This window comes from Tachysurus fulvidraco, chromosome 24 (assembly GCF_022655615.1).
Source record: "Tachysurus fulvidraco isolate hzauxx_2018 chromosome 24, HZAU_PFXX_2.0, whole genome shotgun sequence".
Taxonomy (NCBI): domain Eukaryota; kingdom Metazoa; phylum Chordata; class Actinopteri; order Siluriformes; family Bagridae; genus Tachysurus; species Tachysurus fulvidraco.
The window spans coordinates 9,726,324-9,749,910 of NC_062541.1; the positions used below are offsets into that span (position 1 = coordinate 9,726,324).

At 39.2% G+C, this 23,587-nt stretch overlaps 1 protein-coding gene across 14 annotated transcripts in view; it reads right to left on the reverse strand.

The window, feature by feature from the left end:
* Positions 1-23,587, reverse strand: part of macf1a (microtubule actin crosslinking factor 1a) — a 155,493-nt gene that overhangs the window by 128,084 nt on the left and 3,822 nt on the right. Inside the window, exon 1 of one of the 14 annotated variants that reach the window (XM_047807942.1) lies at positions 17,509-18,035. The exons of the other annotated variants lie outside the window; for them this stretch is intronic. Within the exon in view, the coding sequence (XP_047663898.1) occupies positions 17,509-17,602 (94 nt within the window). The 5' untranslated portion in view covers positions 17,603-18,035. Of the gene's footprint in view, positions 1-17,508; positions 18,036-23,587 lie in introns of those variants that run through there. 14 annotated transcript variants of the gene reach the window in all.

Genomic DNA, 23,587 nt, shown 5'->3' on the forward strand with positions numbered 1-23,587 from the left:
GTTCCCAAATAGTTGCAGGCTAATTTCTCTGCCCAGTCTTCTTAGGGAAGTGTCAGGATTAGTTACAGCACCGAGGTACAAGAGAGTGCGTTCAACTTAAACACACACACGGTTTATAATACAAAAAACTAAAATTCTGGATGCAAAATCCTGTCCCATGCTAGTGATTTAACCAGCACTGCTACAGTACAAAAGTAAAGAACATTCTAGTGGACGGATTAAAGAATATATGAGGTAGGATGTAAAAAAATAATGAAATAAAAGTTCAGGGGTACAACAGTAGATAGGAGTGAAGGAAGGAAGGACGGAGTGAAGGAAGGAAGGACTGAGTGAAGGAAGGAAGGATAGAGTGAAGGAAGGAGTAAAGGAAGAAAGGATAATACATACAATAAATAAATATACAATACACCCAATACTAGCAGACCCTATTCTTGTTCCTATAAGATGAAAAACTGGTGCAGTCTTAAGTTTCTTTAGTAGAAAAGTACACCTGTCTGAAATCTTGAAATGTCCAAGATGCCATTGAGTCCCTGAGGGAAAGCTGACCCATTTCCACACTCAGCAGGGGAGTGTAGCAACGCCCCGGTGGCGGGACACAGCAAAGCAAAGCACTGAGTACAGGCCTATACCAGTAATAAAACCCTGAGCCAGGAGAAGTCCTACTGAATGGCATGGTAGTGGCACATTCCAGGTGGAGACACAGGAGACGCAGCTGTTTAAGGGAACAGACATGTACACGCATACACACCTGCTTTTGTCATAGCTTCTTGTCGATCATCGGGTTCAACAGCTGTGGGAGATCGCTAAACAGATTTTGTAGTCTAAACTGTGTTTACGGTTACACAAAGCTGAAGTCTGAAGATGCAACATTAAGAGAGAGAAAAAAGAATGGTGACTTCACAGGGACTTTCTATAGTTTTGAATTAAAATGTAATGCAGCTTTTCAGATTTTTTTAAAAACAGGGTTAGGCTTCTTTACGACACCCTGTATCTACCCAAAAAAATGTGATCAGATCATGAGAAAATCACAGTCAGAAAGGTTTTAGAAAAATTTATACAGACACCAAAAACTGTTTTTTATGCCAAAATGCAGGACATGGCTTTTCCTGGATGTTATGAACCCTCTGGCCCTTTTATACCTCTATTGGAGCTGTAAGCATCCTCATTACATCGCATCAGTCCAGCTCATATATCTCACACACATCAGCTACATTTTAACTACAACCCTGCCCTGAAATTCCATTTCCATCCATCACACTGGATCATGTTAAGTCTCAGCAGCAGCTGTCATTTTATTTATGCAGCTCTGAACCCCATGGTCAGTCTGCCTGTCTGTCTGTATGTGTGTGTATGTTCCCACAGTAAGTCCTGATCCAAGTGAACACTTAAAGAACAGACACACCCTTGAATCCAAGCACTCACAGGGCAACTGCGAAAGCAGCTGAGAAAAAAAAAGAACTGTATTGAATTGCTAACCACTTTAGAGACACACACACACACACACACACACACACACACACACACACACACACACACACACACACACACACACACACACACTTACTTTTCTTGCCCTCAAAAACCATGCTCCTGCCCCACAACCTTTTTCCCAGCTCTTGAAACTCCATCCTCTTATAGTAGGAAAAAAAAAACCCCACCTGTCTCCCACCCTGTCTCACTCGCTCACTTTCCTCTTAACCCCCTCCATCTACTCTTGTCTTTGTCTCTCAGACAGAGGCAGGGTTAAAGTAATTATCTATCAGGTAGGGATCTTTAAATTAACACTGTTCTGAAGACACACAAGTCTCCATTGAACCATAGAAGATCTTTTATCTACAGATCAGAGACCTCGCTGTGTCCTTTACAGATCTAAGCTGAAAAACAACACTTCAGTCTGACCGAAGAAGTCTGATGTCAACACTTTGTAACGGTCCTGGTGATTTACTATGATTTTGAAAGAAAGATTCGACTTGGATTTTTTTATGTCATTTATTATTTTTTAAAGTTATTTTTGTAGGCCAATAAGTTTGGATATTGTAGTATTTTCCTCAAACCCTATTACATAATTTTCAGTATTTTAGCTTAACTTTCTGTTTTTGCGGACTTTTGAAATTAGGATAAAAAATTTTTAATGTGAAACAGAAAGATTGCCCAAATGTAAAAGAGAAAGTATGTGAGTGTGATGTGAATTCTGCTGCAGCAGCAACATTTTCATTCGTTCATTACAGCGGTGCTTTCTGCATCTCCTCCCCCTCGCCTCTGGGTCTTTTTCCTCTCCATTTTGTTGCTCCCCCACTCTCTCTATTGATGTGTGAGTATGTGTGTGTGTGTTTGTGTGTGGTAATAGGCAGTAGAGGAGTGCTATGATGTGGAGTGAAGCTGGAGTGAGGCAGCTTCATAGCCTGCGCTTCAGTGGCTCCAAACAAGATGTACTAAACACACCTAGAGCTGCAGTTTGAGGCATTTCAAAGGGTAAACTGAGTCGTAGGCTAAATAACCAGAGCAAAAACTGCAGTTAAACCCAACACCATGTCCAAAACATCCAGTGACATTTATGTGTGGAATGAGAAAGTAATTAGAAGTGTTTTTTCTTCCCTCTAAATTATTTTAATTGGATATCTAATCTATTACTGACATAGCTGGCAGACTGCATCACCACACAAATATTACACATACTGTCTTTCTAGATTGAAAACAACCAACACAGTTTATTGAAAGCCTGGACACCTAACAGTCAATCAGGAAGAGCTTACGGTGTGTGTATGAAATAAATGCATACAGTGGCTGGAAATATGTAAATAGTCATGGGGGGGGGGGGGGGATATTGGTCTATATGCTATAAGGCTATAACCACAAATAATTACTCTATAAAGCCAGTGTGAGGTGAAAAGAATCTCAAAAAAACACGACCTGCCAAACATCAATGTAGATGAGATGCATCCAGGAGAAAACATTTATGGCATTTGCCCTTATTCCAAGCCAATAACATTTTGATCTCATTTTAGACAACTGAGCAATTGCAGGTTAGGGGCCTTGCTCAGGGGCCCAGCAGTGGACGTTTGGTGGACCTGGGATTCAAACTTGAAGTCTATAAAGTGGGAGCAACTAACCTGCTACACGTCTTGCTTCTAGTTTATTGTACAGTATCTGATCAGATGCTGTATTTGACATTGGCTTAAGGAGAGTTAGTTAACAAAAACAAAGCAAAGAAGAGGATTTTATCTAAGACTCGCCACTGAATGTCTCATGGTTACACTGCAATTAGGAGAAGGAAGCTGAAATCTGAAAACATCTGCTGACAACATCCACAATCAAAAGCTTTCTTTATTCTGAAGGACTGGATGGAATTAGTGACCAAATGGGTATTTTAAGAGTAAGAAAGCAAAGAAGAAAAAATGTTTGCGGTCTCTGCAGATCTGTACTGCACTTGCATTTAAGAATGACAACATCTCCACACACAAGTGCACATGCACAAAAGCCTAAAAGACACTGAGGCCCCCTGGGACACAGAAGCGTGCAGAGCACCACCAGAGCTGTGTAAAGGGTCAAAGGTGAGAGAGGGGGCTCAAACATTCGCCTGCTGGCCCACCACATTAATCTTCGTAAGCAAGACACAAATTCAGTCCGATATGAAAAGAAGAGCCATTTCAAAGATGATCAGAATGAGCTGCAATCGATTAACACTTTAACGACTTAACGAAAACTTAACCCCGTATGTTACTTAACCCTCTAAAACTGGCCTTAAATCTTAAACATAATTGCTGCATCTCTAATATAAAATTAGTCAACACACTCAGCTTTCTGTCTAAGACATTTTACCTCTGTTTAGATAAGCATGCTCAGAATTTTAATAGTTTAAACACCTTCAAATTTTAGATGCTTATGAATTCTAAATAAAAAAACAAACAAACATTTATTTATTTAAAAACACCACATTTACAAATGGTTCACTCCATTTAGATGGATGAGACCAATTACATAGTCAGGTGTCTGAGTCTAGCGCAGCAAAGCACTAAATTCATATTTTGTTTCTTTTGGAAACATGGTCTTATTTCTCAGTATTAGTTATTTTACATACAGTATGAGCTCAGTTTGTGACCTCATAACATAGCCTCATAGCTTATAGCATACATAACAGACAAACTGGATGCTGACATGCTGGTCAGAAACTTTCTGATACAAAACATATATATTAGTATATCTAAATTATTATAACTTGTATAGAAACTGATCAGTCAGGTAAGTAATGAGACTATCAGTTAAGTTGCTTGTCAGATATCTGGAACAGCAGGATGCCTTTTCCCAATTCAATATTACACTGTACTACTATACAGTGTCTAGTCCAACGAGTAATGTCTAGGGTATTATTACACAGTTTAATGAACTATAATGACTCTGTTAGGAATATTCTGCCCTCATGCCCTGCCTTATCCTGAGGCCCAAATGAGCACAATAATAATTCTTCTTCATTAAATGTTCTTCGAGGTCTCGCTAGTAAAAAAATTCTCAGTGACTCTCAAGGCGAAAGGAATACGAGAACGATTTATTTTCCTGTCAGAGCAGAGTTCCACGTTTCAGAAACGTGCCAAATGATGTTAAGTGTTTTGTTTTTTTTCCATCACATGAACAATCACAAATCAGCTCAGGGGCTGAGCACACAAAAAAAACCCATGGTGGACAGAGTGTTGTGAGAGATCGGGTCATGTTAGAGCTTGTTAGAGATTTATAATATGTGAAATTGAAGATCTTTCAACACACAAAGCCTCCTCCACACTGTAGTTAGCATTAATGCTGAAAACCTAGATACATCTAGATAGATTAACTAGCTATTTATCCAGTACAGTCAGAAGGCAGAAGTAGGAACAACATTGTTATGGTTTCAGGGTGCAGCTTTATCTTCTAAATAAAGAGAGAGACAGAGAGAGATTTGTTGTGCTTGTATAAGCAACTGCTTTTCCCTTATAATCTACAAAGCACAAGTTACACACCGTTACGACAAAAGATCCAGGTGTGCCGTCTACAGGAACATCACGTATCATGTGTCTGGCTTATAGATGATTTACTACACCAAACACCCTCACTTTAAATTTGGCAAGGCAAACACACAATGCCCACACACGCTCGCTACCCAATAATCATTACAGAGTCTATAATCCTGAAAATAAGAAAACCTAACCCTCAAAAAAAAAAGAAAGAAAAAAAAACAGCACAATTCACAGCTACATAATGAACCCTGGGAAAGATGATACAAATCTTTCCCTAAAGGAAATCAAAGCACCACGTGTCTGCAGCCAATCAGCACTCGTCTCCTTGCTCCACACTAAAACCCTACACGCAGAGTACGGACACCACGGTGAGGCGCACAAGCTCCTCCGACTTGTTCAGACATGATCTTGTGAAGCAGCTAGAGCAGGCTGTGCCCACATGCTTCTGAATATCCAGAAGCATTTTCATAAAAATAGATTGGCGACCTGAACGACCTGAGATTCTGCATGACAGCTATTAGCAGGAGACCACAGCATCAATAATTAAATAGTGCTCATGCAGCGAAGAGAGAAACACACTTCTAGATGAAACTGGGGCAGCTTTAGTCTGCCATATTTAACTTTAACTTCAATTATATTGTGGTTTATTGGACATTATAGTGAGATGCCAGATGTTGCACTGGTCATCACGAATGGTGGAGATGGGTAAACACAGCTAACATGGACTAAACAAATCCACTACTTTGCTCGTTAATGCATAGGAGCAAATATAGGGCATTTAAAGCAACCAGTCAGAGCTTTTCTGTTCAGCATCATGCTTAAATGTCAAAACAGCCCGGCGAGCAGCCATAAACTGTTTATTTATGAAAGTCGTGTAAATTAATGAGTCTGTACAGTGAACTTAACATCATTTGGAAAATCCAGAGTTAAGCTGATCCTAATAAGCGCTCATTGTCACAGTTATAAACACGACAGCTTCCTTCTACCATGAGGGAAGTGGAGTGTCACTACCGGAAATTTGGTAGAATCCAACCAATCAGATGGCGACTTCAAAATTTCTGAACCATTTCCAGTTTTGTCTGCCATATGCATCAGACGTTCAGTCAACGGTTTATAGGTGTGACGTCTGAGGCAGAGTCTAACTCCCTTCTAACAGAATAAATGCTAAACAGCACAAAGAAAACCGAGGTGCATCTATAGGAAGTTTCCGTGAAGCTAAAGCAAAAAATCGCTTTCTTTTTCCATAAAACAAATTTGTTTTTGATCTGACTGATGCTTTTGCTTAGAAAAACAGAGGAAGAGGAAGTTTCAAGTGGCACTTTTTTACCCAACCAATTAGATCATAGCTCTGTAGTTTAGCGAGAAAAGCTACATCAAGGATGCCTTAGGAATTCCGCAGATATCCGACATATTTTCTGTCTAACAAGACAAAACCCAAATCCTCCTCCATTGTTCAGCTGAATATTGAGAACCCAATCTAATTTAATCTAATGTAATCCCTCACATGTCAGGTTTATTGAACAAAAGCTGATTTTGACTCTGTTATTGACCGGCTCCAACTCTGTTAGTTGGGCTCAGAGAGAAAAATATATTCCCAAGCTGTAATTAAAAAGCGTTCACATGTGCACACCTCATAATTATGATATTTCTACTAGGACTTGAATGTGAAAGTCACAAGTGGTGTCTTAAACCAATCGAAAAAGAGAGTAGCAATCCTCACTTGATGTAATCTGTAATCTGCACATGCCTGTAACTTTATCACAAAAGTTTGAACACAATCGTCCTGTTCATTAGCTAGCCATTCTAAAAATGAACATAATAAAACAGTATTTCATTAACAATTGGTTCGTGTTCGTTTCCAACACAGCCTAAAGAGCCTGAAGCGTTTACTGACTAAATAAAGCACTTTAGGTCCATAAACTTCTACAAGGCCACCATGTCTGCAGTGTTAGAGTGTGGGAGAAGTGGAGTGATGCTCGCTGCTCTAAAGCATCAGCGGAGAAAAGGTCAGAGCTGAAAGTGGGGCAGAATGATGAGGAGGAACAGCACACTTGGACAGGCTCCATTAAACTGCTCTATCAAACTCGGAGCACGTCACAGCCAGTGAATGCACATTTCATCAGCTGAGTACTATGTGATGGAAAATCAGCGTTGAGTAGAGTTGCCCTGCCTGTTAGGTTCTCGTTTCAATGACTGTATTGTCCGTTAGAGAAACATGACACGTGACTCAACCTCGAAATATTTGTATGTTATCATTGTGTATCAGCTGAGCGTGGCTTTCAGTTCTTGCATTTCCTGCTTTTTGAATAGAGGCTGGTTGCATGTTGTGTTACTTCCTCTTTCCCGACTCCTCCCTGAGTTCTCCCTGCTATTTCAGGAATGCACTTCTGACGCGCTCACGCTTTCTCACTCTGTGTCTCTCTAAACTGAACTTTACCTTGTACCATTTATATATTATTCATTTATACATTAAATAATAATAAAAACTTTTCAGACCTCTGCTAGCTGAACGGTGCTGAACCAAGTTCCTGTTTCGTGCCAATCACAGCATGTCAAACAGCTTCAGGCAGGTGTGATTGGGGTAAAAATGTACTGTATTATGAGACGTGATACACAATACCATGATACTGTATTGGTATCGAAGTGCCATCACATCTCCTTATTCAAAACAATACTATACAAAACTTTGCCTGATATTAAATCATATTGAATTAAATTCCTATTAACTAAAATATGAAACTGAAAAAAAGAAAACTATAGTAAGCTAATACGCAACTAACTATTACAACATTCGATCAAAAGTGACACACTGCAAACACCACAGAGCCTAGCCCACAGTAACTAATACAATTTTAAGATGTGTATTTTATTTTAACTTCTTTTAATTCTGCCTTTCTATTCACATTAAAGTGATTTACTTTTGAATTCCAAAAAGGCTGAAGACCCAGTGTGATTTATTTATTTATTTACTTACTTACTTTTAAAATCACCGTCAGTTCATGTTTTAACACTTTGTAAATCTACACAAATGTTATGGATCAAGAAATTGTGCTTGATGTTGCTGTCTAGATCTTTATCTAACTATTTACATGCCGCAAAACTGCAGAATCACAATAAACCAATGTTACAAGGGAACGTCATGTGTTTTGCTTCTTTTCTTTCTTTCTTTTTTGCATCATGAATGGCAAAACTTTAAAAAGTGGAAAAGATTAATGTAACCAAACCACAAACGCAGCTTTTTAAAAATGTCCCCACGTTCATGTGGGTTAGGGATTTGTGGGTTGGAGCTACTTCTATAGTTACAGAGTCAGAATTAGACACTTAAATCATACAAATAACTCCAAGACACACGCAAAGCTCTATTTATTCAGATCAGACAATGCATGCACAGATCACACTCGGTCAATCCAAAAGCCATCACTAAAGACTTTATTTAAAACCTCACCCACAGAAATAATTTATCATCACTTTCAGCTGCTTTTCTTTTGTCTCACTAGATGAGCAAAGTTATTTCCTGTAACAATATCTAACCGGTTTCATGACCTGTTTGTATTTGTACATACAATCATTAACAAAATGGAGAGATTAGAGGAATTACAGGGTTAGCAAACAAAAAATTAGGACTAGACTAGATTATAACAGATGACGACTTCAAGCGCTGCTGCTACAAGAAAAATGTGAAGCTTGGACTTGAGTCCATTTTTGTGCTTTGGCTTGGTCTGAAGAGTAAATATCATGATTAGGACAGATTGACCTCCTCACACGGGGGGTCACATGAGCTAGAATATAGGTGAAATACCTCAGAGTTCACACTTCAACGTCAAATATTAGAGTGCAAATCGCTGAAATAAATGGACCAAGCCATCATCAGTCCTAAAATATGCCAATGGCATATTCAAATAAGATCACGGGTCACAAAACAAAAAAAAACAAAACAGGAAGTGACTGTAATGCAATCGACATTCAAATACTGTCTCAGTTTTATCGGAGGATTCAGTAAATAGAAAAACAGTTAAATCTTTAAGATACGTTCTAGTTGCCTAAAAGACAAACACATTTTCTGAATTGTGTTTCTAAAAAACGACCCATAAGGGGACTTCCTAAACACACACAGTAAACAGGACCTGAGATTCAATCTAAAATTAATATTAATTACAGCAAATCAATGGAAGAAATGCATGTAGAAAATATAACGATTTCAGAAATTATGCTGAAGCACCTACTCATAAGTTGCTCAAAAGTTCCTGGTTACACAACTGTACTGGACTCTATAGAGTACACGTGTAGAAAGGAAATGATTCGAGTCACACTGAGGATGGGTTTTCTTTTGGGTCTGCTTCCTATTAAGGTTTCTTATTAGTATTGTCTCAGGGAGATTTTTCTTGCTTCTGTTGTCTCTGGCTTGCTCGTTGGGAATAAATAGACATTTATGTACAAAATCTTTTTGATTCTGAATTATTCCTGTAAAGCCGCTTTGTGACGATGGACATCGTTAAAAGTGCTACACAAATCAAATCAAAATGAATTTATTTTGCTTAGAAAATTGGCAAATTTCACTTTCTATAGCGCAGATGCAAAATATCAAATTCTCCAAGTACTTAAAAATCTATTTTGGTGCCTTTTGAACAACATTTGACCCCACCCTGAATTCTAACAAGAAACCGCTGTAATTAAGTAATTAAGTAAAAATGTTGCCTATTTAAATAACAGGACAAAGTAGTCATGCTTTCTAGTATGCTTGTTAGTTGCACCGATCTGAAAAGAAATATTCATATTCAGAACTACTGATGAAAAGTACAGAGTGGCCCAAGTCCCCAACCCGAGGCCTCTTCCCTCTGGCTGTATTTTCCTCTGTCCTTGGCCAGAGAATATCTGACAAAAGGAACGGAAAAGTGACCAGCTGGACGCTGAGCTTGCATAAAGACCACTTGATTACTATTCCTTTCACACAGCTTGAAGAACTGGAAGAAGTGCAGCAGTGACGAAGTGAAAGACAACAGAAATATGACAAAGGGGACTTATGAAACGTGTGAAGCGGACAGGACGTTTATAACATGCTTCAGTCTAACACAGCGTTATTAGGCAAATAATAAATAAACAAAACCAAATGGTGTCACTGCCTTTAACAGACAGGTCTCGTGATCTGGCAATTTCAGCTCTGCAATTAGGAGTATAGCTTGTTAGTGTTCCAGATTCACCCCCTGGAAACTACTGACCTACTAAAATCCAGAGAAAGAAAGAGGGAATGTGTGGGAAGAGAGAGGGAGTGGAGCAGCAGGGACATGCGGAGACTGCCAGACACAACAGTAGCACTAACTGAACTGTTATCAGGCCAGTAATGGTTCTCAGCATGGTGTTTCCTTCATTATCTCAAGTATTCACACACACATGCAACCCCCCCCCCACACACACACACACACACACACACAATCTATTATTAAATAATTTAATATGAACATTACTAAAGGTGACGACACAAGTCCTTTGTCTCTGTAACTAATTCAGAACAAGAGTGCTGAAACATCACCATGTCTAGTATACTGCAGCACAGCCTGAAAACGTTCATCGTTTAAAGAAGGAGAGAGACCTGAAAGCAGGCGTAAACCCAGAGGAAGCACTCGGCACAGCTCTTCACCAGAGCATTACAGTCAGAAATCACAAACAGCAGCACAACTTTGTGCTGAGTGGGTCAGTCAGTCCTGCAGAATAAGGAAGAGCTCAGATTTCTGATTTCTGGCACAGAAATTACGAGGCACACACCAAGAATAAATGACACGGCTTTGCAGAAGGTCTAAGCCACTTTCTAAATATATCCCAAAACAAAACTGTTAGTAGCCAACAGTGGTATTCTTCACAAAAGCCCAGCACCAGTAAAGGTCAAGTGATGTCCCAGAACAGTGCAGGGTGTGGCCTCTAACTGTGAAACTGTAGGTCCTGTTGTGTTTAATAAGTAAGTGAGATCAGATATTGCCTCAATCATGGAGCTACGTCACTCCTCCTTTCATCTGAGAATCACATGCTGCTCTGTCCCTGGACATACTGTATCAAGGAACTTTGACTCATTAAAAGAACAGAGAATTAAGTCTAATTATTCACAATTGCTTTGTCGGAGTCATACAGCCTGCAATTTTGTTTTCACTCTACACTTTGTCGGCCTGATTTTGCTGTCAGAATAAAATTACACTCATAAAAGAGCTCTTTGGTGTTGAGTTGAGATCAGTTTTGACGAACATAACAAGACGTGCTCACTGACACCCAATTTAGCGACACTGCCGCCAAAGACAGTCGGAGACCAGTTCTTGTGAGAAGTGAGAAGTTTTTGATTGTTTCTGCTGCTATGGCACTCGTTTAAAAGCCACCACTAGGACAGCATACAGAAAGACAAAACCTTTTTAAATCTTGTTTCAGCTAGCAATCAATTAAAATGCTGACTCGTTATTAACTGTTCCCCAAATTTCCCCTCAGGGACCAATAAAGTGCATCCATCTACCTAAGTAATTAATAAAACATTATCAGCATACAGAGAGTGATTTGCAATGCTATCACGCATGCTGTTCGACAGAAAAAACCTGTCCCCAGGCAGTTTGGTTTTGTTTATATGACCCCAATATCTTTACCCAGGTCATGCTGATTAATGATGTAAGCAGGATGAAGTCATTTTCTTCATGTCTATCAATTGAACCTCTTTATCATATACTTTGTCAAGACTATGTTATCTTGTGGGGGTCTCGTTATCACAGTGAGGCATATCATAATCTTAAAATACAGATGAAACCGTTTACACAGATTAAAACAAGCTGTAATCAGTTCAACAGATTAAACCGATCATTCAAGAGCAAACTTGTAGATGAGAAGGACATGCAGAATAAAGTATAACAGAAACCTGTAAATATAACATTTTCCTGAGATAATAGATGCTTAGCCCATCAGAAGAAAATGGACTTTGGTACAATATCCTACATGGTGCTTTAACAGGACAGTCAATGTTTCTGATTTCTGTATGAAAATCTCTGTTTTAGACTCACAAATCCAACCAGTTGTAGCACCATGGCCTAGTCCTCATGAACCTGGAAAATCTGTAAACACATTGGTTGTTATGTTTTGTTTTAAACTAAAACTGTATTCATCCAATGAAACTGCATCTTTAAGAACGTGCTCTCCAAAGCGGATCAATGTGTTTGAGTGTAAAATTGGGAAGATGGAGCTTGTTGTAAATTCTAATGTAAGACTATCATATGATCTCCACAATTTCAAGATGGCTGAATGCACTGTGATGCCTCATTGCAACCGCAATGCAAAACAAATAAAATTGTCTAAATGACATCAGACATGGCTGAATAGTTTTCACATTTCACTGTAAATGAGGAAGTTCTGAAGACCTAAAAATGCCATTTTTAAATTGACCGTGGCTTCACCTAAAACATCCGAACACCTGTGGAAAAAGAGAAAAGCTCACTGAATATTCCTTTTTTTACTGACCAACTTGATGTTGCTCCAATCGCTTTGTTTTTTTTTTTTCCATTGTGCCACAGAGAGTGGAGTTTCTCCTCTGAGCTGCTAGAATATAAGGAAACCGATTCTCAGATTTAACATGCATCGTTAGATGCTAATGTCAGAGTTCAGGTTAGATTGTGAACTTACTGATTTATTGATTGATGGATGACGAGCGTGTTAGCAACAGAAGGGCAAATCATTTGAAAAGATGTCTGGCCCTCATTTATTGATTCATTCATGGTTGAGTCATAATGCTATGACACTGATTTGAGATTTATGTTAAAACAGATTACACATCATATTAAATATATTATTGATATACTATTGATTAAAACTAATGCATTTAGTGGTGAATGTTTACACAATTTTAGACCATTCAGTGCTGCTGACAAAAACACTTTTATAAGACAAATTACATACAAATGTAATTCAGTCCAGCCTTAACAGCTCAGGCATATTCATCACAGCCTCTTCCAGGGTGCTTCCTCGCACTAATCTGCACATATAGAGGTGATGGATGAGTTCTTGCATCTCTGTTCTCTCCTTCCACAATCTATAAACGCTATCTCTAAATCAGTCAATTCCCCAAGAACGGAGACGGTTGGATGAGATGTCAGAATGACAGCTGGATGGATCTGTCCCTAGCTTTCCCAAACATGATCAATTCCAACACAAACAGACACAAAGGCTGTGTTTCATCCAAGGCCATACAGGATGAACTGGCTTGTGCTGATTTCCATCCTGAAACTTGCAGGTGCTTCCCATAGCCTGACTGCTCAGAGGATGAGGAAATGTCACAAAACATATATAACCTTGCTATTTCAGCCGGGGAATGGCACGTGATGTCCTGAGCCATGGTACAAACACACCTTTTCTATCATTAATTCTCTGCACTGTGGATAAGAAAAGAATTAGCATAGGACTCAGACAGCGGATATTCCAGGTCAATTAACTGAACGGTGAAGAAAGTGAAGTGGGAATGCTGGGATGGTGGGGAGGTAGTGTATTGATTGGATAAGGTTTCTGGTGCATTTAAAATCAATGCCCCTCTGAGCTGCTGTGTCCCAGTGCCTTTAACTGTTGACTTATTCATTAACAGTTTGCATGCTTCTCTCCGTCTGTCCTCTCCAGCTCTCCTGCTTTCGACCCCCACTGACCACTACACGCATTTAAGTACACTCTACACTTTATTTAAGACCACATCTATTTTTTTTATATCATCTCCTGATGTAGCTATCCAGTAAAGTGCAGAGACAGCAAACTGACAGAGGTGCTAAAGGTGTTTGTGTGTGTGTGTGTGTGTGTGTTTAATGCGGGGAGCACTGAGGTCATCCTCTGACCAATCTGGAGCCTCTTTATCGATTGTTCTAAACGTATAATCACTGAGATGTTGTACCGAAAACAGGGCATGAGGTGTGAATACATCCTGCATGGAATAATATCTGAGAGCATAACACACATTCACACCAAGAAGGAATGTAGACTAGACAACTTGCTGTTTCGGGGAGGTTAGCGGAACTCAAAACAAACTACAGACATAAGAACATTTGAAACTCCAAAAAAAATAAAAACACAGAAAAACTCATCTCATTCTCAAACCCTAGACCCTGCGCATCCTGGGAAAATTCAGTATAAGAATTTTTTCAGTTTTCAATACAGGAAATGTGTCAAAATTCTCATTCCTGGTACTTACACGTACAGTGCGGTTCCTGGAAATAGTGGTTAGGTAAAAAAAAAATGTTTAAACATTAAGCAAAGGTTTAGCTAAAGCAGCTCTTGTATGTGTACTTTAAGAAACAACAGGAGGGATTTTATAGAAGTTCCCTCAGCCGGAGCTACAGCTGTGGAGTGGGACTGCATCTCTACACGTGTGGGGTGGGGAGGGCAAACATTCAAAAAGAGAGTTATAAACATAAACCAAAATGCATAGTACGCATGTGTGTATACACACACACACTGATCAGCCATAACACTAAAACCCCTGACAGCTGGCACCTATGAGGGGTAGGATATACTAGGCAGCATCTCAATGTGGTTAGAAAATGGCATCAATAAAACAGCAGGTCTTTTAGTAGCTCTTCATCTATCAATACACGCACGGTTACATACATACACATGTACTGTGCACCAAACACAGAAACATCCAAACTGTGTCTCATGCAAAGTGACCAGAGTTATACCACAAATGGTCTTTCTAGGACAGAGAATCACAAAGAAGGCTAACAAGAAGAACAGAATAAAAGTCTGTTCTGCTCTGTGAGCGGTTTCTCTTCCTGCTGGAACAGTCACGTGCTGCAGGAGAATGTACACCAAACAGGAAGTGAGGCCAGAAATGCTGTGACTCTGTGGCAGGACAGAGGGAGCCTGAGAGTGAAATAAAGAAAAGGTCAAGGCAAACGGAGCATGTAGCCATGTTCACTGATTTCTGTCATGGACGATGGAAGGGATTGAGGACACAGAAAATAAATTGTAGCAGTGATTGCTTGCCTCCTTCAGCACTCCAGCTTAAGTTTCCGTTCCTAACCAGAGCTTCCTTCAAAAGCACAAAGCGCTGGTACTTTCCAAATTGGCAGTCAAAATGATACCAAAAAGTAAGAACTGCTTTAAAAGCAGACAGATTTGTACACAGCTTACAGCAAACAGGACAATGGCTAACAGAATTGAAGCAGTGGTCACTGATATGCACTAGATTAGTGTATGGACACTGTATAATAATAATAATAATAATAATAAGGACTTATAGGATGCTCACAGACTGCTACAATTCTTTACTATCTCCCCTTCTAACCCTCCCTCATGTGTTTGTGTATGTGCTGACGGTTTTAGGGCAATGAACTAAACAGTGAAAGGGAATTAGTTTACTATTAACCAGCATGTGAAACTCAGACATGTTATAATGTCCCTGGCTACAACACAGTAAGGTTTTAGCCCCACTGACACACAACCATCCACAGTTGTTTTGCTGAACCCTCCAAAGACTTTCACCTTCACAATAATATGTCAGTTTCAAGCCAAAGATGACAAAAGTTTCATTTAAAATATATAGTTTCAGTATAACAATATTAGGATGGCAGTAAACATGCTTGAATGCAAACCTTCGTGAAATGTATTGGCAAAGAAAATAGGATTTGTTGTTTTACGTTTGTGTGATATATAACTTATCAGCTCTACATGTTTAGATGCATATATTTACACAAAATATCTTTATTACATAACAGAAACTCCAGTGTAAAACTAAAGAAGCTACAAGGACTACAATGCATATCTTGGCTGGCCGACTTCATGTGGAAGTGCAAAACCATGCTGATTTTTATAGAAAATATAAATGTTAGATCCAAGTGAATGATAATGTTCTTTAAATCTGATGCATTAAAAAAATTATGGTTAAACCCCTGGTCATTCAACACCAGCAGGTCCTCTGGATATCAGGATTTCTTGCTCAGAAGATCTTTCTTGGTCACTACCTGAAGGCCATATGGGTTTCTGCATCAATGTTTCCTCTGTGAGTGTTTTTGCATCTCCTTCTTAATCGTATGACTGTCCCTTTTCCTTTTCGGGCACCCAAACACTTTTAGATATCCTGCTATTGTTCTAAACTCATGTCAACTCCCTGCATGTTGAAAAACAACTCCAGTCCTTAAATTATTTAAACCTGCATCACAAGTTTCCTACTTGAACCAAGTGATGCTTCAACAGATTTCACACACTTCATGAAGCAACATAAGTAACACAAACGTACAAAGACATCCAAGGATTTACCCTACCCCCCCAAGCCAATGGTTTGAATGATGGAATTCACTTCAAAACACAAGATAAATGTAGTGTAAACAAGACAGGACAGGAGGGAAGGGAAGGGGAGGGGAGGGGAGAGAAGTGGCAGGTAAACTACACCACAACTGACGTTGTGGATTACAGCGACTGTTCGGTCTTAAGTGCTTAGTCATGAGAAGGTCAATTGCATAACTTGGCTAGGTAACGTGTAGGTATTGGGTGGATTGGAAAAGTCAAGTCAAGCAAATGAAATACAATATAAACATGTAAAGGTAAAACATTACAATGTGAGTGTGACTATGTAACACAATGCACAATACAAAGATTAGCTTTATGAACCTTCTAACCTAAGGCCAGAACTCCATTCATCCGTCAGAATAAAAACACCCCTGGTGGCCATAAGAAAAGTGGTTCTGGAAATGTGGTAATGCTAGCCAATTTGTATCTGTTGTCCCTGGAGGTTCATAAAGTATGTGAGCAAGCAAAGGCGAAGATATATTAATGATGTTCATACGTGGCCTTTATTTAGCACAGTATGGTTTTATGATCACAATAAGTGCTCGGTAATTTGATGGAGATTAAATGTAAGCCACATAACAGACATATGGAAGCCTGGGAGAGGTTTACATCAGGAAGCTGGAGATCAAGAGCTATAAAGTACAGACCTTCAAAATGATATAATAATAATATCCATGTGTCATATTCATATGGACTCATAACTTTATTTCACTTGTCCTACACCAACTGACCCTCTCACATGGCCTCGGATTTCATTGTCATCAATCAATAATTAAAAGAGCCCCTTTTCATCAGGGCTGCATTACAAACCCTCTGCTCCATCTCCCTCCCTCAGTGTCTCCAAAGCTATTCATTTCACTGGAGCTATTTATTTTTAAAGCCCTACTTCTGTTTAACAAACACATGGACACTGAACAGCCCAACTGTCCACCTTTAAATCAAAAAGAAACTACAATGAGGCTAAAACACCACCAAACACCTCTCATGAAGCACATTTCAGTATTTTTCTATCTGCTTTACTCTAAATTGAACAGTTAGCCTGACTGAAACCTAAGACTGTTTGTTTATTTATTTATTTTTTAACTAATTGAATATGTAGTTAAGAAACAATGCACGGTAGATTTTACTGATGCTGCGTCTTTAATAATCACATGTCCATAATCTCAGATCCCCGGGGTTTGTGTCTATACATACACATGTACATTCAGTCTGTGTTGTGTGTAATATAACTCATGTTTACCTTTATATCTCTCCAGGACATCCTCGTAGGCTTTGGCGAACTCTTTCTCCTGTGAATGAGTAGTGGGCAGTAAACCCGGGATGAAGCCGGCCATGGTATCCTGGATCCCCGCTATAGCAGTGAAGTTAATCCGGCACAGAGGAGCCGGCGCTCCGGGGGCAGCTGTCAGTGCGGCTGGGCTTTAAATCCACTGTGGGTTTAAACTCTCATCCACACCAGGGTTTCAAATGTCGGACAATAATGTCCTCTCTGAATCTGCTTCCTCTGACCGAAAGCGTTACTATCCTAATTTACTTAAGCGATTCCTAGATATGATAATAATAAAAAAAAAAAAGGTAATATTGCTATAATTCGCTTACATATTAAACAAATCCTCATATAAAGGCGCGGTTATGGAAATCCATATGTGGATGCGGCACCAGCGGCGCACGGCTATTCCAAGCCTTTCTCCTGCGTCCTAGCCGGCGAATGGGATTTGTGTGTGTGTGCTGGAGGAGATTCTCAAGTGTGTGTGTGTGTGTGTGTGTGTGTGTGTGTGTGTGTGTGTGTGTGTGTGTGTGTGTGTGTGTGAGAGAGAGAGAGAGAGAGAGAGATTGGGGAGGCGCTCGCAGTGGGCTGTCCGCGTTCTAACCTTATATTCCGCTCACCGGTATGTTCCCGGTTGCCCGGTGGCGGCTGGATGTTCACTATAATGGCCGCTTCTATTCTAGTTCACGTCCAGTCATCCTCTTGTCCTCCTCCCTCTCCTTTCACCAGTGCAAACAGGGTTCGTCTTTCTCTATTCTTCCCGCAGTTCCTGCTTGTCATCCATGCCTCCATTCCCCGTACAACAGCGCGTAAATCTCAGCCTATGTCGCCCCTCACTGGTCAAAGTGGAGCGGCGCAGATAAAAACCCCACGAACACTTTCCACTTCCGGTGACGTGTCCTGGTGTGACAGAGCCGTGTCCTAAACCGCACCCTTACCAACCAACCAGGAAGGTTTTCATTTCTTTTAATTTCCTTTCCTTTCCACGTTTCTTGGCTCCCATTTACGCACTGAAATGATGCAATATAACGAAAGGTGGAAGACTTTCATTTTACCCATTGTTTATTTAATAAAGATGATTAGTTTCATTTAGTACAATTCATTCAGAGTCATGGTGGATCCCAAGCCTATCCCAGGAAAACTGATCACGAGGTGGGAATACACACTGAATGTGGACATCAGTCAATTGCAGGACACCACACACACACACACACACACACACACACACACACACACACATTCACACTTGTCAGAAGATCACTATATATTCCCCTCTGTGGTTCGGGGGGGCTGCACTAAATAGTGAATAGGGTATGAGCCAGTCATTGAGTTCATTTTTTTTTCCTGAATTCTAAAATAAAACCAGAACAAACTGGATCCTGAGACTATCCCTGGAATTACCCACACAGTCACACCTAGGGGCTGAGGCAGTTCACCTGCTGCCATGTTTTGGGGAGATAGAGGAAACCAAAGAGGACCCAGCAGTAAACCTCACAGACACAGAGCAAACATGCACAGAATCTCTGCACAGACAGTAATCTGAGTTCAGGATCAAACCAAAGGCTCATATTCCAGCTATACCTAATATACTAACTAATACTATTTCAATGAGAAATATAATACAAGCACACAATATGAAATATTGATGAAATTTCTTCTGTTGCTCTGCTATGAGATCAAATTTAATCATGGTTGATCATGGATGAATCTGTTTTAAATCACCTGAACAGACAATTCACTTAATAGGACTATAATTATCTGCTTTCACACAATATTGAGTCCAATGTTTGCAGTTTGTGATGCCAGTGCTTTGGTTCTAATGAGCCACTTACTGTGCCATCTAGTGTTCAAAAATAAGTAAGGACACACGCTGTATCTGTATAAAACTGTATCTGTATAACACTGTACTGTATCTGTATATATATATTTTATATTCTATAAACTACTAGTGTATTTGTAAGCTATAAATATGTAATGTAAGTTATAGGGCAAGCTTTAATGAGGCATGAATGATAAGGTGTGTATTATGACTGAAGAAGCAGATCTTAGGTTAGATTAAAGAGCCCACATTCACCAGCCATGGTACAATGGATGTCATTTCCTTCCAGAAAACTTTTGTAATTGTGGCACAACCACACAATTCTTAGCTCCTGTTGTTTTCTCAGAATGAATATATTTTGCACTTTTGTGTGATTAAGTAGGACAAACTCAAAACTTTTTTTAAATTGTAACTAAGGACAAAACAGACAGTCATGGTGAAAAATACTGAAGCAGCCACTACTGCAAAACACCTCTCGTCTATTCTTAATACAGGAAAAACTAGCCTACTATTTGCTTATTTGCTGACACAACGGATTATAATGTAATGCTGAAGCCTGATAATCTGCAAATCTGCAAATACAACATGAGTACAGATACAGTATTTTCCGAAACATTTTGTATGTTTAGTTTCATTCCTTCTCCACAGTCAAGAGACAATGCAATGACCTAAAACACATTTAAAACACAGGAGTTAACAGCATGGAGGACATTCGCCCTTTACTAGCAGAGACGGGGGTTCCTATCAGAAATGTCAAACAATAACAAGCACTTAAAGGAATACAGCAGCATTTTTCACCCTAACCTCTATCCTAAATATCTGTAGTGTATGTGTAATTGTTTAATTCCATAAGAAGGGAAAAACATAAAATGGCTGTTATATTACAGGAAAATATGTTTACATTAACCCTTTGTTTAAATCCCAACATTTACAGCTCTATACCTTTGCACTATGTTTTGTACAACATTCAGAATGCACACTGGACTGTGTTATCTCGTGTGTTTTTTTGTCTTGTAGCATTTTGTATTGTCTGTCTGCATTGTTTGTTCTGGGTTGTGCACGTTTCACTTTATGTGGCTAGGGCAACTTACAGTCCTTAGCTCTGTGTTGTTTTGTGTAGCTCTGTGTTGTTTTGTGTAGCACTGTGTTGTTTTGTGTAGCACTGTGTTGTTTTGTGTAGCACTATGGTCCTGGAGGAATGCTGTTTCAAATGACAATAAAAGCTTCTTGACTTGAATTAAAATAATCCATGCTGACATGGTACCTAAGCAGTATTTTGCCATACATACACAATTTTTGGTGACACAGTGTACTGTTTAATGTTGTGCAAATTCCACAACAAAAGTTATCACTGTTATTGTGAAACACCCAAGATTCCTTCATTTTTCATTTTCCCTTCCCTTCTTAATGAAAAACACAATTATGGTATCTGACATTAAAAGCAAACTGGTGGATTCCTTTCAAACAGCTGCTGGCATCAGAAGACCAAATACAGTTATTTTATGCAAGACACTGCTATCGACTGCTTTATACTGTTTCATTTATTTTTCTTACATGTGATAAAATATAGTATATGTAGTGAATCGTGCAGAAAGAAAGGATAATGTCCCGTATGTTTCTGTCTACTCATTTTTAGTCAAATCAATCAGAACATGCAGAAAAGCTAAACAGTTCAATTTCAACATGTACTGTATACACTTGAAGTCAGCCATGGCCCACTGTTCCTCTGCATCCATCAGCCAGAGACACATTACACACAACAGGGTGAGACAAGAATAGTGCAGATGATGATTAAACGTGAACAGTAACACAGGCAAAGACCCATCACCCCTCTGCTCTATTTTTTTCCTTAATATTTACAATGTCTCCATTTGTTGGTCACAGTGACAGCATCAAAATAACACAAGGAATTGGAGTAATGGCTAGAAATATGCAATAAATAAACCCAGATTGCTGATCACAGAGCACCCGGATGGTTTCACTGATAATAATGACATAGCGTTCTACATTAAGACATGTGTCAGATGGTAATAATTCAGAGCTGGTCGGAAGTTTGGCAATACACACAGCTGCTGTGATTGTGACTTATAGTGAAACCTAATCTCAGCTGTAAATAATATAATCATTATCATCTTCTTCGTGGAAGCTTTTCATATTTAAACATGTTCCTAGTTTGCACTTAGACATTAGTAGGAAACTGCCAAAACACAAGCATCCACTTGTATTGTATTGTACTTATTTTTTTAGACAGATAAGAGATGTTCTCATATATTCATCACAGTTGAGCGGCTGTCAATAATATCTACTCAGATAAAAAACTGGTCTCTATCAAGGCTATAAAAAAAGAAAAGAATGAATGTGGCCCACCAAATTCCACTCTGGACAAAATAGAGGTGTCTCTACTGTCTTGTCAACCTTGCGATTTTTGTCCATTCAGAAAGCCCAATATTTTCCTGAATCATGCATACACTATTAGAAATGCAACTCCATCAAGCACCACAAAGCCTTTTTCTGATGGAGTCCTTTTGGGCAAAGGCTACCAGGACCAGGTCTGGGAATCTGTTTGGAAACCAATAAAGGTTCTATATATGACCCTACATAAGAGGGTTTCTTCTATGAGAAAAAGTCCTACAAACCCTTTATAAGCTGAAACTGGTAACTATCCAAAGTACTCTTAATGAACTCTTTGATGTGGGGGTTGCCATATCTAATTTATTCAAGCTGAGTTAAGAGACATCAGCTGAAATCATTAAGCAGAACTATTCGATTAAGAGGAGCGAGTAACCTAATGACACTACATCTAAGATATGGAAAATATGTCTGAGTAAAATATAAGGGGAATGACCTCATTTACTTACTTCACGGCAATCACTTTTCTCATCTCATCTAGCTGTTTCTGCCTCTTAGCTTCTTTGTTATCTTTACTTTTTCTCTTCGACACCTTCTACTTTCAACCCTAGAATTTATCTGAGGCCCTACTAACACTCCTACTTTCTCTCCTCTCCTTTTTATTTCTTCATTTTGTTTCACTTGATTGCACTCCAGTCCTTCGTTTCTGCCCCTCACCCCCCACCTCCTACATCTGCGCCGTCTTTTTCAAGCTCAAATTAAAATTCAAATGCTCACTCTCTCTGTATTTCCTTGTTTGTTTTGGGCCTTTCTTGCCATTTTTACTTCCCAGTGTGCTTTCTTTTTCACCAAAGCCTTGGTAACTAAAGGACTGGGAGAGTTTATGTGTCCCTATGGCAACAGGGGAGTCAGGCTGAGGCGCCTTGAGTTGTGTGAAAAAAATGATAACGGATGTAGAAAAGCCCCTGGAGACGTTCATGTCTGAGATGCTGATATGGAGTTTGCCTAGTCATCAGTTTTCGCACTCAGTGGCAACTTGTTTTAATCCCATTCCTAGTGATATTATTGCATTTCCATATGTAATGAATAAGAATGCCAGAGCTCTGCCGATACTCTGTAGATTTGCTCTTCGTGGCTGGGGAATTTCCATCATTATGAAATCAGAAAGAAAATAAAAGCCTGCTTGAGATAATACATAAAACTGCTCAGAACCCACACCTAGCAGTCAAACTGCGACTTACAAACTAAATTTGGCTTCAATGTGCAAAGCATTTACACCATGCAGTCAGTATGTGAAAATCTGTTTTCAATTGTAAACTATGACTGAATCCTTTTCTCACACACTTTTTTTTTTATTTTATCACCAGACTCAATGCTACAGCAACTTGCTTTTATGCTTCTTCTCTGCCTTCTTTCAATTGCTTATATAGTTCAGTCCAGATCTTTGTCTCATCCCTGGCTATGTCACATTCAACACAACACACTTAATCAACAGTAATCAAATACCCTCAAGTAGCAATATAACTAAGACAGATGGGAAAAGAATTGTCTGAAATTAGCTCAGCTTTTTCTCTTTTATTGCCAACTAGACAACCAACTCCAGAAGTCCAATCATTTTACACAGTTTCAATATGTGACAGGATTTACAAGCTTTGCCTAAATAAGCCAATGGATAACAATTCTTTATTATACCACAAGACATTTTGTTTAATTTTGTATAACACCTTCCACATGAACTATGGTCAATGCTCCACAGTAACTTAAAATTTCCAATGTGTTGTTATTTGAAAAAAATTCAAACCTATCATCATGGTGAAGGTATCTAGAAGAAATCGGTTTAAAATCTTTGAAAGCAGTCTCAAAAGTCTTAGAAATGTAACTACA